Source organism: Cebidichthys violaceus, unplaced genomic scaffold (assembly GCF_023349555.1).
Source record: "Cebidichthys violaceus isolate CVI_PGR_0920_01 unplaced genomic scaffold, fCebVio1.0.p SCAF_38, whole genome shotgun sequence".
NCBI classification, from domain to species: Eukaryota; Metazoa; Chordata; class Actinopteri; order Perciformes; family Stichaeidae; genus Cebidichthys; species Cebidichthys violaceus.
This window is the reverse complement of record NW_027176572.1, coordinates 2,041,282-2,057,691: the sequence shown is the minus strand read 5'-3', so window position 1 is coordinate 2,057,691 and position 16,410 is coordinate 2,041,282. Positions and strand designations below refer to the sequence as shown.

The following is a 16,410-nucleotide window of genomic DNA, read 5'->3' as shown; positions in this document are numbered from 1 at the left end:
GCAAGTGTCCACAGCAGACCAGGCCCTCTGCTGGTAAATTACAGGTACTTCTTAACTCTCACAAGCGTCACCGAAAGTGTGACTACTAATTAGAGCGTGATCATGTTTAAGATAAAGTTTAAGATATTTAGGTGCACTTTGCATGTTGACCAACAGAGAGAAGCAGAATACTAAGAGTACAGCATAGTGTGTCAGAAGTGATTCTAATGTCTATGTGGAGCAGTGGGGCGCTATTGGTCCAATTACACAATTTAATGTGTCATAAATCAATACATCGTTCCACAGATGTGTGATTTACTGTAGCTGAGCTTTTGAAACGTGTTTTATTGTCCCAGTTAAAATGAGTCTGGTGAGCAAACGTACTGTTCTGACCGTCGGCCTCCTCCTTCACCTCCTTCACCTCCTTCACCTCACTGATACACTCCGCTTCTCCTCAGTTGGGTGGCTTTAGGTAACCATTTCATAATGCCAGGTGGTGTTCCTGTGCTGGCTGGTTCCTCCAGAATCTGATGCTTCAACTAGATGTGCAGTCAATGTTGCTTTTTATACTCCAACAGGGAAGGTTGAGGTGTAATGTACTTTTTTACTGTAAGAAGTTTGTCAATACAGATATTTCCACACAACGCAGTAAATGAAACACCCGGAGAGTCCACTTCAGTTGAGATTTATTGATAGACAACAGATGGTGGGGAAGGTGAGGACGGCACAAACAATGCAGGTTGTATCTCAATGAATATATATATATATTGTCATCATACACTAAATGTAATACATGGGGAGAAAATATCTGACAAACTTATAACTGACAAGGATTAACACAATGTCCGTCACTCTAACTTAACATGAATAACTCAAGCATCAAGGCACTGCAAACATAAATGTACTAAGAGCAAGGAAACTCACATTTTCACTCAGACATACAATTGTTGCCAGAACTCATTATACGCTCTGATCAAGCCAGGCCACTCCCACTTCCTGCTCCTCCTCAGACTGTTTGTTAAACAACACAAGATATGCACTATCTGTCACATCCCATGTTGTTGAGCATTGAAACCACTGGTGGTTCTTGCCACAAGAACAAACGATGTCTGTCACATTACGATGTTGATGAGGTTTGAATCAGGGTGTTTGCAAAGTAGAGGGAACCAGTGGGTTCTTCAGTACGATGCAATGACAGTCAGAACAGACCAGTCCATTGCGGATGGAAGAATAAGTGATATCCATGAGAAGAAACATTTCATAATTATTCAAACGTACCTTTTCACTGAGGCTGTCATTTAGAAACACCTAATGATAATGTAAGGACAGCATACGTCCACTAGATGGTAGTGAATGACAAGGATGTTCTGTGTGTTTGTACAAACTTCTGGAACTCATCATGAAAAACATCATGGGTTCCTATCATTAAAATAAAATCACACAGACTGGGGTGTCCAAACGCAGGGCCTTTATAAAGATGTTCTGAGCATCCTCAGCCATCATGGTGAGGAAAATATTCAAAGCGCTGGAGGTGGAGGCAAAAGAGAGGCCAATTGCTGCTGGGATTCCTAAAAATGGAATTAATCTAAACCCTTCCTCTGCTGCCATTAATGCAGCACCAACCATAGTTGAGGTCAGTAGCTTAATGACCAGCTCTTTGTTGATTTTATTTCCAGCAAAAGGGGATGTCACCACTGCTTTGAGATCATTCAAAGGCACACCTGCACTACGAGCAAGATTCTCCAGTGAAGAGCTGTCAAGACCAAAAGTAACTTGGTAATGTATGAGGACGCCAACCAGGATGGTTATGTCAGCGACAAAAGAGAGCCCAGGAAGTGGTACAGCTGCTATGCCTGCAGACAATAAAGCATGCCACTTTACTTTTGACTGTAAAGCCTTTTTCTTCTGGCTGATGATCCCAAGACTGACATTGGGTAGAGCCAACAGTAGAGCATCTCTCTGGTGTGCAGGAAGTTCTTTCCTCAGGGTCTCCTCCAACAGATGGAAATCATACAGGTGGAGATCAACGCAGGACACCAGGAAGACTTGTTGAGACTTAACACCTTGTTAGTCCAGACAAAGAGAACAGAGACGATTATTTCAGATGATATCATAATAACATTAGAAAAAGCCCCAGCAGCCCTCTCCAGACCCAACACAAAGACAGGTAGACCATGTTACTTTAGATCTGAGGAGATGAGCAGTCAGGCCAACAGACCCTCATTAGTGGCTCTGCCAGTATCACATGACTCAATGTACCTGTTAGCTCTTCTGAGTTCTGTCTGCCCTTTAAATGAGGCAGTGTCTGCTTGTAACCATTGTCATTTAGAGTTGTAGGCATTTGTGATCTTCCCCTTTAACCTCAGACTTACCTTGGATGCAGTTTTCCCTGATTTTGTTCAGAGTCTTTTCTTCGTTGAACGCTGACCGCTGACGTCTTTCTTCATCACGTAGGTCATGGTCAATCTTTGAGCGAACAAAGTAGAACTTTTTCCCCATTCTTTGAATCTCTTCAGCGAGCTTCACATCATTTTCTCTGAAGCGAGTGGCTGAGATGATGATGAAGAAGTCAAACGTTTTGAATTCAACAAGCTCCAGGTACTTGTCAGCTGGAAATTTGGGGGTGCCAATACCAGGAAGATCCCATAATACAACATTCTGATGGTGTGGATGGGGGTATGGTGTAACCTCTGAGGTGGTTTCTACAACACCAGTGGGGGCAGCTCCCTCAACCCCGTCAGCTAAGCCTCTAAAGGCATTAACAAAGGTGGATTTACCAGAGCCGGACTCTCCTGTGATGCCAATATTTACTTGAATATTATTCTGCTGATCCAAATAAGTCTTGATCTTTGGAGGTGCTTCGGCAGGTCCACCGGTTTGCAGAACTTCTTTAACTTCTTCTTCTATATCATCCATAGCTCTCCCTGAAAAATAAAGAAATACAGAAATCATTGTACTATTTTGTTGAGGGGAATTGCAGTAAATATACACTCACCCTAATCTAATCATGCACAAAAAAGTGAATATTATAATAAACACAATTAAGAGATTGCATTGAATTAAATGTATTTTTCTAAATGACAAACATTCCCTCAATAACATTGTGATTTCATTGCATACGACCACAATCACAAGTAGGACAGTGCAAAGTGTGTTACATAGAACAAAGCTGCAGCAAAGAGAAGTCACCAATTTTGACTGAATATTGAACAAATCTAACTTCAACAGTCTTAAACAAAACACAGTAAAACACTGAATGAAGTGCATTGTGTACCTGTGAATGTGTTACTGCCCCTGAAAAAGGGGGATAAATAATCACCAGATGATGTGATGGTTTTTCCTCAGAGCTGTACTGCAATCGTTTGTACAAAACTACACTCATTGACACAGGAAGAGATTCACAGGAGGGTAGAGAGTGCAAACCCTAAAGTAAAAGTGAATATGTGGCATGTCTTTCTCTCTGTAAAACAGAATCATCTGCAAAAGAGCTGTTCTACATCAATACAAACCTGTTTCTTCACCATTGTTACAAAATAGAAACTTGTCTCTCTTGATCAAAGACTTCTAAAACTGGTTTTGACACCAGGACACATCAGCCCTCCAATAAAAGCCGACATGTTGTTCATCTACCTTAACTTCACAGCATTTTGATGATGTGGTTTAAGGGTTTTGCATAGTGTCATACTCAAACTGAAACTATATAGAGTACTTTATTAATTATAACAGTTGCCCAAAACAATAAAGTGCTCAAAATTATACCTAGAAATAAAAACAATTTAGCAGATAATACCTTAAATAAGGGAGGATTATTACTGTACATGCCGTATGTGTGTATATGTATGTATTAGCGTGGAGCATCGTGGAGCGTACTCCACGATGTAGCTCAAAATGTGGACATCTTGTCCAAGTTCAGCAGGTTTCTCCCAGCGGACTGATATCTCACTTGAGTTTGGTTCAACCCGAGGTTTTCCAGGAGGGCTGCAAGGTAAGGTTTTAATGGAACCACTGACTTCATTGGCTGGCCCAACACCTGCTGAGGTCACTGCTCTGCATCTGAACACATACTCTGTGTTAGGACTCAGATCGCTCACTGTGACTTCTTCATCTTTGGATGCTGTCTTCTGTTTCCATCCATCCTCTCCACTGACACAGTACTCAACAGAGTAGGAGGTGATGTTCTCTGCTCCAAATTTGGGTGGAGAAATCTTCAGCGTCACACTGTTGTGGTTTATGTCTCTTACTGTTCCTGTTTCAGGCTTTGAAGGTGGCTCAAAGTTCTCACTGACAGAAAAGCCGTCTTTATAAAGGTAGATGCTTGAACCTTTCTGTGCCTCATTTGTTAATCCTAAAGTCAAGAACTTAATGTTCTTGTTCTCCTTGTTGGCCTCTGCAAAATCACTGAAGAGCTTTGCTTTATGCCTCATTGCTTCTGCGACTTCTTTTGAGGCGTACCATTGTTCCTTCTCTACATCTTGAGTGTGAGCATCTTGAGAGTTGCCTGGTGTTTGTCTTAAGTAGTTTGATAAGGTTGAGAGGTACGATTCAGCACTTCCCAGTGAGGTGAAGACAAAACACACTACATGTTCTGCACTGAGATCAAGATCATTTTGAGATGGAACGATCTTTGTGTTTTTCATCATGTTGGTGAAAGACTTTAACGTGTTGATTTCTCTCTCTTTACAGTCCATCCACTCGTTCAGTTTGTTGCTGTTGAAAGGAGAAGAATGTCTTTTCTTCAGAATCTCTGCGAGCACAGCCTCCTCTTCTCCTCCTCCTCGGATTGATGGAAGTTTCTTTGCCAAGGTTTGTTGGAGTTCCAGTCTGAACTCCGAGCACATCTCTTAAAAAGTTTTAATCTTTTTGCTAATCTGTGGGAACTGATGTGCAGTGGTGGTTCTCAATGCGTCATTGCACCTCATTTCCAGCTCACTGAAGTCCTCAAGGACACTCTGGGATTCTTGAACTAATCTTATACTTATCTGACGTACAAGTTTAGCAGCAGAAGAATCTAAACTTGTCAGTGGCAACAGCCACACCTTCATTGGTACGGCGTTTTCTCCGTTGGCTCCCAACAGTCCTGGCAGACGTTGGTAGACTTCTACTGCATCCTGAAAGGACACTGGATTCTTTTCAAGAGAAAAGTCTCCATGGAATTTGCAGGAGAATTTCTCAACATTTTCTCTGTCCTTGTCTTCCATCTTCAGGGAACCTTCACCTTCAATCGAAATGCAGGGAATCTTCTTGATCATCACCTTCAAGTTACCCTGGATGTCTTGATGATCTTCCTTTTCAGAAACCTCACGGTCAAAGACAAAGAAGGCTTGTGCCCCATAAAGAATAGCTGTGACTACATGTGTTGCTATTCCTTTATCAAACACATACGGATGCTTCACATTGCCTCTTCCAAGATGATTCATGGACAGTTCTTTAACCTTTGTGGTAGCTTTGTAGGTCAGTGTTACTCTGGCCTGATTTCTGGAAGTCTTACTGTCGTTCAGGTACTTAGCCGATCCTCCAACCTCCACCAGTCCACTTAAGAAACTGGCCTTTACTGATGCTTCAACATTTAGTGCTGAAGATTTATCTGCAATAGATTCAGATGCGACTATCTCAAAACCATTATATTTCTGTGGTCTTTCATCAATATGACTTTTCAGCTCCTCACGGTCCCACAATGTCATTCCTGCAAAAGAACAAACAAAAATCTGATTCAGCTTCCAGAACCAACCAGACAGGAGAAGGTGTTTTTTTAAAAGATCTGAGATGAAACATTGTTGAATATGACTTTAAATACAGAACGTTTGGTTGTAATGCATTAAGTATCTTTACATCTCAATCCTTACCAGGGACGAGTGAGTCTTTGCCGCAGTCGTACAACATGCCGAGGCTGAACGGTCGGCCGAGCGCCGCAACCTCCATTGTCCCGCTGGCTTCAGAGTCCATCGTTCAGTCTGACCTGGAGAAAACAGACAACAGTTAGTTGGTTAATTTCTCTGTATTATTAAATTACATTATATGTACTATTAAGTATTTGGGAATATCATGTCCAACCACCCTCACATTTTCACTTTAATTTGATCTTTTTGATTATTTAGATGAATAATTATTTACAGACTTTCATATGAAACAATCAACACAGGACTTTTACCCAAGAGACCGCTGCTCGTGTCCTTTGTAACCAAAAGTTGACGTAGTTATTTTAGGTTACGTTACAAAACAGTTTTTAACCCAAACCACGATCTTTACTTCAACCTAACCAGGTAGTTTTGTTCCCTAAACATGACCAAGTGTGGTGCTGGGCGGTATGACCAAAAGTCATTTTTAAAAAATCTGGCAGTTTCACAGTATTTTCCGGTATTTAATTTTTTTTAGCATGAGTGGCCTTTTATATATATATGTTTATTGTGACTTATTCTACATACTTATCTCATCATGTGTAAACTGAAGGCTTAAAATACTATTTGGTTTGCTTGGCCCCACAAAACTATACAACATACAAGAAAGATCTGAATTAATTAAACAGTTGCAGAATGTTAATACTTCTTATTGTACAAACTCCAACATAGTAACAAAACAAGAGCTTCAAAATAATGAATTAGATATGCCAACAATTAAATTAAATGTGGCTTCATTTAATTTAAGATAGTTGTATAAGCGATATTAGGTGACCACAGGTCTGTTGTTGTAGACACAACAGGGTTAAAGGTAGGGTCTGTAATCTTTTTCAAAAACATTTTGATATTTTTAGATTAATAGATGCTGACAGCAATCAATTAATGAAAAATCAGGTATCTCTGGCTGTCGCAGGACCGTAGTAAGGCTGTCCAATCGTTTCATTCTGAATGTACGCGTTTGTAAAAATTGTGATGCTAATTGCAATTAACGCGTTAGCATGGTAAGCCATGATTACATTACAGTCATTTAGCAGACGCTTTTATCCAAAGCGACTTACAATCGAGTATCTATCTACACACCGTAGACGCAGCTACGGGAGCAATTTTGGGGTTAAGTGTCTTGCTCAAGGACACATTGACATGAGACTGGTAGAGGCAGGAGCCGGGGATTGAACCTCCGACCCTCTGATTGAAAGGCGGCCCTGCTCTCCACTTAGCCACGGTCACCACGATTAGCACTTGAGTACGTTAGCAACTTTAGTATAGCGCTCAGTTCACGTTACTGTGTACTGGTAGTGTGTTTGGTGTTGTTAGCTGAGACCTCAAGCTAAAATGACCTGTATGATAAAGTATATAAGAGAGGGACTCTAAACGACCACAAAAGATTAAGAGATGCAAAAGTGAAATATGTACAAAAAGATGCAAAATGACTACAAAGAGATACAAAAGCAAAACAACAAAGAGATCAAAATCAACCACAAAAGATGCAGATGACTACAAAGAGATTAAAAAATGCTGCAAAAGACTCAAAACCGCAAGAAAAAGACTCAAAAAGACTACAAAAAGAATCAAAATAACCCCAAAAGAGTGAGTTTGTCGTCTAGTTGTTGTTTATTACCACGTGTCTTTGGTAAATATCTCTCTGCTGTTCTGATATATCTTTGCTGTCTTTATATCCATATTAATATTTTTGTCAGGATTTAAACCTGTACAATGCTTCCCTCTAGTGGCTGCTCAACACACTGCTTCAAACACTTCCTTCTTCTACAACTATTGCTGTTACTTCTACTGCTTCAAGTAAAGTCAAACCAACTCTACTAGTGCAGCTTATTATCTCAAACTAGAGCTATAAAGGCTTTATGGGTCCAAAATCTGGAACAAGAACTCTTCAAGTCAAGAAAAACATCCCAAAATATAGAACGTATTGTACATCTGTCACCGTTTTGTATTGTATTGACATGTGATTAAAGTTTGACACAATGTGACCCTAACCTTCAGATATTAATCAAACACACCTCACGAGATTTTCCTCCCCAAGTAAAGTTCATTACAAACATAAATAAAACACTCCTTGGTGAACTGTGTACATAACAGTTGAAGGCTTTTTACTGCTGAGTCACTTCTAACAATGTTCAGAGGAGAGAGACAGACAGACAGACAGACAGACAGACAGACAGACACTACATTTCAACACATTGACATGAATCAGTGAATCAGTTTTAGAAAGAATGAATTTCTTTAAAATCACAAAATGAAATGAACAGTTTCCTCTAAACATCTTCTCTTTGTCCTCAATGACTGAAGAGTTACAGCAATAACTTCACTTCAAGTTCACACCAAACTCTCATGAACCAGCAGATTCAAATAAAGAAGAGAAAAGGTAGAGTTACCTCAAGAACTCAGAGTCCAGCTCACTGCACGTTGACTTGGTGGCTCAAACTGATGACTCAGAAGAAGAACAGGATGAGGAAGGTTTTCTGAAGAAGACTGTCGAGGAGATGATCCAACACATCTTCTACTCACACACTGTCAACCAGGCAGCCCAACTGGACTCAGGATCTTACCTCGGGTCTCTCTCAGCTCACGGTTTTGTGTCTCCTCGACTCCTTTCCACGCCTCCTCGCCTTATGTCTTAGTCCCGCCCACAAGAGGAGTAGACGTGAGGAGAGAGGAGTTGAGACAACAGGTATTTGACCGACGAGGCGTCCTCACTTCAGACCGTCATTTTAAGGAGACTTCAGTTAAATATGTGGTGTGTCACTGCTGCATCAGCTGTCCATTGTTTTGTTGTACTGATGTATTTTATGATCTCCGTCATATGAGCATTACAGTGTTCATGACAGCTTATATGTTCACTATTAATTCAATTCGCAGCAGCTGTTTGTAAACATAACGTCAGGATCATAGCAGTTGAATGTCATGTAGCCTACATTTAATAAATAAACATCAGTAATATCAAGAAGAAATGTAATTCATGAAGAACAGAGTCTTTGTTCAGAAACTTTGACCTCTGATCATCTTAAATATCAAGAATTTATGAAAACAAAAGGTAACTGTTCTATTTGTAGAGTCCTGTCATGGTTGACATTATTCCAGCTGTGTGTCACGTGTCTTTTATACGTCACAGGGTTCAATAATCATCCTGTAAGCATGCATTGATGAGTCCTCTCTCATAGCTCATAGACATCAGAGGACAACAGGCAACACTTGAGGCTTAATAACATTTAGTTATTGTTTATGATTTCTCTATTTTTCAGTAGAGGCCATCACATTACCTCACAAAGAATTCATGTTTTCAAATCTACAATTATTAAACTTAATAGTAGATGAAACCTGATACCTTAACCTTTATGTGAAGAATACAAAATAAAACAAGATTTAATGAGTTGATCTTTAGACGTGTCTTTAGTCTCTGAAGTGAGTACAACAAAGTGATGTACAACGAAGTGATGTACAACGAAGTGATGTACAACGAAGTGATGTACAAGTAAGAAGACGGTCAAAACATTGTGGTTTGTCTTACAGCAATATACAAACAATTTAAAGTATATAAAGTGAGCATCGTCCTGATGAAAAGATGTTCACAACTGGTACAAAAGTGAATATTTATTCTTAAGCTTGTTTCATCTACAGACGGACATCTTGAAAATATGTCAAACCAAATGAAACCAGCTCCTGTGTGCCGGTTTCAAAGGACGTTTAAAAGACGTTTAAAAGACGTTTAAAAGACGTTTTTTCACCGACTATTTGAAGAGGTTGGTGAAACGTTCACGTTTGAACGTCGGTTGCTCGCTGGGTTATCTTAAAGTCCAAACGTTGCATCAAAGCAGTTCCAAAGCTGAACGAGATTCAATTCATCCCACCTGCTCCGGGATCGGCTCACCTGCACCGAGGCCTCGTCGTCCAAGACAGTTCAGGAAACCCAGACTCCGGTTCTTGGATCACATTCTGCTCCGTCTACTTTGATTCACATCAACTGTTCTCTTTTTAGAGCAAAGACGTCCAGAACCTGAATGAAATAATCCTCTCTGTTCTCCTCCCCCAGCTCACAGCTGTGGCTCATTTATCTCCTCACTTTCCCGCCTTCTTCTCCAGTCAGGGTGGAAAAGGGCTATTCTGTACTTTCTTTCTTTCTTTGACTTCTCGTTTCACACGGGGAACTTATTGCCCAAAATCCCAAATTTGCCTCAGAGGATTTTACAATCTGTGCTCGACATCCTCTGCTCTTGTCACCTTTCTGTCACCAACATCTTTTCTTGTATTTCATGTGAGCAGCGGGAGCTCTGCAGATGGTTACCTTTAGTACGTATAACAGATATAAAATGAAGGTTTGGACCGGATTCAGGCAGCCTCCCCAAAATGAACCAAATATATAAAAAAAGGTGTACCGATGACTAAAGTACATTTACTAATACTGCTGCTGTCAAGATGTTGTAAAAACATAAAGTCCAACTGTAATGCTGTAGTTTTATTGACTAAATAAAAAATATGTTGCATGCATTAAAAACATAATTAAATCACATGGCATCAAACAACTATTGTCAATCCTTCAGAGCAGCTGCTCACAAAACCAAAGTAAACTCATCAATTCATCCCAGAAATAAACAATTAAATACATGAGGAATAAAATATGAATAGCAACATTTAAATGATTAATTACTAAAAATACTACAGATATTCATGGTCCATAGAGGATGAATCCTACCCACCAAGTAATAATAGAATAAAGGTAACTTAATGTAATTTAATGAATATAATGCTACGACCGTCTCACATTGGGATTCATATCAAATGTAACATAAATATCAACCAGTAAAAACACACAAGACATTTTGTGTCTCAGAAGTGTTTCATATTAACATATTTACACTTGTGAACAATGTAATGTTCAGAAATTTCTCAAACAGAGAGGAAGAAGGCCATAGTGGAGAAGAAGGCCACTGAGGAGAAGAAGCAGCAGCCCCCCCCCCCCCCCCTTTCACACTCTTTGTTTCATCAGCAAGCAGGGCAGGAGTCAGCAGGTCCAGGTCAAAATCAAAAGTATTTAATATTGTTAACAGAAGCCAAAACAATCACAAACCAAATTACACTATCGATAGTAAAATATTTCAAGAAATATGAGACCCCGTTCATACCACAGGACAGATTGATGTATCTGCCCCATGGTACGAAGGAAGTCTGATTCTCTCAGGGGACAAACAGCTCCTTTGTCCTCCCAGAGTTACATTCCTCAACCTATCGATCAGCTCCACGATGGGCTGAAGTCCAATGGGCTCCTCCTTGGATCCTGACCCATTGTCCTGGGCAGACACCTCTGTGAACTACCCTCCTCCCCCGCAGAGTTACACCTCCTGGCATTCCTCAAACCCCCATCACAGACACTCAATATACATTCAATGACCATACTCCTTGGTTTAACACTTCCCAAGTAACCACACTGTGACACATAATATCCAGCACTAGGAATGCTTTAAAACTTAAAATTCCTCACAACAACAGTGACACAGATTTAATAACTTTCATCACTCATTTCTGAAGCTGTTGAAATCAGCTGCTGTGAGTTCTACAAACCAGCAGATGGCAGCTTCAACTCCTCTTATGGCACAAAAGATTCACAGGTAAACTCAACAACAACAATGTCATGGAGATAAAAGTGCAAGGATGCTTGAATAAATATGGAAATATGGAAAAATTGTCACAGGATACTTTATATGCATGAGGTAGGTGGAATATATATATTCATATATACTCGACTTCATCTCATTAGCACTTTTTACTGTACTATATCTCAGAGGTACATATTGTATTTCTTAAGAGCAGCCGAGTTCACAGCTTCACTCACGGACTAAATGGCTTCCATGTTAGAGGAAGATCTCTGCTGTTCTGTCTGCTGTGAGGTCTTTAAAGATCCCGTCATCCTGTCATGTTGCCACAGCTTCTGTAGAGTCTGTCTGCAGAACTGGTGGACGGAGAAGGAAGTCCAAGAGTGTCCACTTTGTAAGAAAAGACATTCAAAGGAAGTCCTACCTCCTAACTTGGCATTGAAGAACCTGTGTGAGAGTTTTTTACAGCAGAGAGACCAGAGAGCTTCAGACACTCTCTGCAGTCTGCACTCTGAGAAACTCAAACTCTTCTGTCTGGACCATCAGCAGCCGGTGTGTCTCGTCTGCAGAGATTCAGAGAAACACAGCGACCACAGATTCAGACCCATCGATGAAGCTGCTCCACAACACAAGAAGAACCTTCAGGAAGCTCTGGAGACCTTAAAGGAGAAGCTAAAGGTTTTTAAAGAAGTTCAAGAGAAGTTTGATCAAACAGCAGAACACATGAAGGTCCAGGCCCGACACACAGAGAGGCAAATTCAGGAGCAGTTTAAGAAGCTTCACCAGTTTCTAGAGGAGGAAGAGGAGGCCAGGATGGCTGCACTGAGGGAGGAAGAGGAGCAGAAGAGTCAGATGATGAAGGAGAAGATGGAGGCTCTGAGCAGAGAGATAGCAGCTCTTTCAGACACAGTCAGAGACACAGAGGACGAGCTGAGAGCTGAAGACGTCTCATTCCTGAACAACTACAAGGCTGCAGTGGAAAGAGTCCAGCAGCGCCCCCTGCTGGAGGATCCACAGCTGCTCTCAGGAGCTCTGATAGACGAGGCCAAACACCTGGGCAACCTGGCCTTCAACATCTGGAGCAAGATGAAGGACATGGTCTCCTACACTCCTGTGGTTCTGGACCCAACTCATCCAGTCCTCATCCTGTCTGAAGATCTGACCAGTGTGAGACGAGGAGAGATACAGAAGCTTCCTGATAATCCAGAGAGGTTTGATGGTTTCTGGTCTGTTCTGGGTTCTGAGGGATTTAACTCAGGGACTCACATCTGGGACGTCCAGGTTGGAGACAGTACAGTCTGGTCTCTGGGTGTGTTAGCAGAGTCTGTCCAAAGGAAGAGAGACATAGGGTCTGGATTATGGAGAATATGGTTCTGTGAAGATGAATACAAAGCTGTCTCTCCATCATCAGATGAACTTGTTCTCTTCGTCCAGAAGGAGATCCAGAGGATCAGAGTGAATCTGGACTGGAACAGAGGAAAGCTGTCGATCTCTGATCCTGAAACCAACACACACATACACACCTTCACACACACTTTCACTGAGAGACTGTTTTTTATTTTACTGCCTTTTTATTTTATTGAATTCAAGTTGTATAATTATGTTTTACTTTATTGATCTATTTTTTATTTCATGCGGTGGTAATATTATTACTGTTATAATAGCTTTTCATTCTATCTATTACATTATTTTCATTTCTAAATTGTTAGATTGTTAAATTGTTAAATTGTTAAATTCTTGCTTCTTGTCTTTTCTGTCCACATTTGTTCTACATTATTTTCTGCTTGTCAGTCATCTGTGAAGTACTTTGAACTGTTGTGACGGGTGTGAAAGGTGCTTTCTGAATGAAGTTTGATTGATTGATTAATTGATTGATTGTAATATAAAAAAGCATAACAATCTTTAATACAGAAAATACAAGAATTAAATGAATCTTTAAGGGTTTTATGAAGATAATATTATGGATTTAATAATATTGATAAACGTCTTTTTATTAGATTAGATTAATTTATATGTTTTTTAAAGACATTAACACTTTTTTGTTGTTTATTTCAGAGGTGATGAAGCCACATGGTGCTTCTGTAACACACACTCCCTAAAGAGGTGTGTGTGTGTGTGTGTGTGTGTGTGTGTGTGTGTGTGTGTGTGTGTGATGGAGGGGTGCTGTTTTAGAAGCCTGTTAACACACCATCTGTTGCTAGGCGAGCCCCTGGTTGCCGGGGCGATGTATAGACCCCTAACGCTCTGGTGTGTGTGTGTGTGTGTGTGTGTGTGTGTGTGTGGGGGGGGGGGGTCTATTGGGATTGGGTGTGAAAGTCACACAATGAAAGGGCGTGGAGGAGACGGTGTGTGTGTGTGTGTGTGTGTGTGTGTGTGTGTGTGTAACAAAAGTTATGTATTTTCAATCTTTTCTTTTTGTTTTTAAATAATTTCCTTCTTGTGTTTTTGTATTTTGAAGTGTGTGCTTCTAGAGAGCAAGTACACATGTCTATGTACAGATATGTGTACATTAACGTGTATTTTAAACAGTAAACATATCATTTGTAAGTATGTTAAAGTGTTGAAATATGATCAATGAGTTTATAAGAATGTCAGACTTTCAGTAAAAGAGGCTCAAAACTAGTTCAAATCATCAAACATCAAACAATCGACTGCAATATAGTAATACTTCTTATATTGTAATACTGTATTCGTGTGTACAAATAATAAAACTATGTTGTTTTGGGATATTGTACATGTTTAGGTCTTTTCGTGTCCTGGCAGCTTCATACTTTGTTAAATTAACAAAATGATAATTCATATTTAGAGTTTGTGGTGAAATAAAAGACACCATGTGAGGACAGTTTAAAACAAGCATGTGTAGAAAGAAATATAGATATAGAAACATATAGAACTATAGAAATATAGAACCAACATGAACCTGAGGGTTATAGAAAAGAAAACATTCACAGAGACGTCTACTTCTTGAGAAGTAGTTGTAGTACTTGTACAATGTAGTATTACTACCAACTGAATACTTCCAGCACTGATTACTGGAAGTAAAAATGAAGGAATAACTTTTTGTAAAAATCTGATTTTATCGAAATGTTTGTTCTGAACAACAAAGACGGAGACAGTGAGCGATCAGAGGGAACGAGGTCTGAGGAGACAAGCTGCAGTTTGGACACAGGGGGGCAGCAGAGAACCACGGAGAACCCGATCTCTACAGAGTCCACCTGCAGAGGGACACACACACACACACACACACACACACACACACACACACACACACACACACACACACACACACACAAAGACACACGCAGACAAAGACACACACACACACACACACACACACACACACACACACACACACACACACACGCACACACACAAAGACACACACACACACACACACACACACACACACACACACACACACACACACACACTCACACACACACACACACACACACTCACACACACACACACACACACACACACACACTCACACACACACACACACACACACACACACACACACAAAGACACACACACACACACACACACACACACACACACACCTCTTTAGGGAGTGTGTGTTACAGAAGCACCATGTGGCTTCATCACCTCTGAAATAAACAACAAAAAAGTGTTAATGTCTTTAAAAAACATATAAATTAATCTAATCTAACAAAAAGATGTTTATCAATATTATTAAATCCATAATATTATCTTCATAAAACCCTTAAAGATTCATTTAATTCTTGTATTTTCTGTATTAAAGATTGTTATGCTGGATTCTTTTTCTGAGTTAATTGTGAGTTGTCTTCTATTGTTCTGCTTTGTAACAGTTGATTTATTGATCCTGTTGATCTCAGCTTGTTTGGTAGCACTTGTCCTACTTTACATAATCAACATCTAAATGTTATGAAACGTCATTAATGCATCTCACAGCAGCAGCGGTGATGTCGGTTTCACCAGTCTCAAAGTACCAAAAGTAAAACAGTTTTATATTACAATCAATCAATCAATTAATCAATCAAACTTCATTCAGAAAGCACCTTTCACACCCGTCACAACAGTTACATCTCAGAGGTAAATATTGTACTTTTTTGCATCTATTTTAACGGTTTTGTATGTTCTTCATCGTGATAGAGAAGCCGTATATGTCTCTGGTAGAGACCTGTCAATCAGCGTGTAGCCCCGCCCCTAAATCATCCCCTGCTTTATGGTGTGTTTGACTCTAAATGGATCATAATGTACTAAATGAACATCATGCTGTATTGACGAAGACTGTAAACTAGAGATTGAGACCATAAACTCATGTTTACAATGTTTACTGAGGGAATAAATCAAGAGAGAAGTAGAGTCATTTTAGACTAGACTTCTATACAACCAGAGGAGTCGCCCACTGCTGGACACTAGAGAGAATGCAGCTTTAACACATGAAGAACAGGAGAACTTTAAAGAACCGGAGGTTGTCTCCTGATATAAAGTACATTTTATCAACACGCTACAACAGGACATGACGATGATTTCACGTTGTACTTTTACGCTCATATTGTGTTTTTTAAAGACAAAATGTGTTTGTATTTAAAGTACAAGGGTAAAAACACACCTGTCAGGGCAGAGAAACAACATGTAAAGATGTGACGTTTAGAGAATTTACAGAAATGTTAATACAGCCGGTCAGATGTCTGTCCGCTCTGACGTGAATATAAACAATAAACTCATAAGATCTATTAGAGATATATTGGAGATCTATTAGAGATCTATTAGAGATATATTGGAGATCTATTATAGATCTATTGGAGATCTATTGGAGATATATTAGAGATCTATTGGAGATATATTGGAGATCTATTAGAGATCTATTGGAGATCTATTAGAGATCTATTAGAGATCTATTGGAGATCTATTAGAGATCTATTGGAGATATATTGGAGATCTAT

The 16,410-nt window shown here is 39.8% G+C and overlaps 2 protein-coding genes and 1 pseudogene across 3 annotated transcripts; 1 reads left to right on the top strand and 2 right to left on the bottom strand.

Moving 5' to 3' along the window:
- Positions 1-648: 648 nt before the first annotated feature.
- On the bottom strand, positions 649-5,482 carry LOC137884387 (interferon-inducible GTPase 5-like). 2 transcript variants are annotated; one of them, XM_068726173.1, is made up of 3 exons: positions 5,468-5,482; positions 2,352-2,903; positions 649-2,042 (listed from the first exon to the last, which is right to left on the bottom strand). In XM_068726173.1, the coding sequence occupies exons 2-3, from the start codon at positions 2,893-2,895 to the stop codon at positions 1,405-1,407; spliced, it is 1,182 nt and encodes a 393-aa protein (XP_068582274.1). In that variant the 5' UTR covers positions 2,896-2,903; positions 5,468-5,482; the 3' UTR covers positions 649-1,404. The 2 variants fall into 2 exon arrangements, with proteins under 2 accessions (XP_068582274.1, XP_068582273.1); XM_068726172.1 differs by lacking the exon at positions 5,468-5,482 and having other exon boundaries at positions 2,352-3,192.
- LOC137884384 (cytolytic toxin-alpha-like) lies at positions 3,247-8,401 on the bottom strand (annotated as a pseudogene).
- A 3,310-nt stretch (positions 8,402-11,711) lies between these two features.
- Positions 11,712-13,947, top strand: LOC137884360 (nuclear factor 7, brain-like). The gene is made up of 2 exons (XM_068726138.1): positions 11,712-13,026; positions 13,935-13,947. The coding sequence occupies exons 1-2, from the start codon at positions 11,723-11,725 to the stop codon at positions 13,945-13,947; spliced, it is 1,317 nt and encodes a 438-aa protein (XP_068582239.1). The 5' UTR covers positions 11,712-11,722.
- Positions 13,948-16,410: the final 2,463 nt, after the last annotated feature.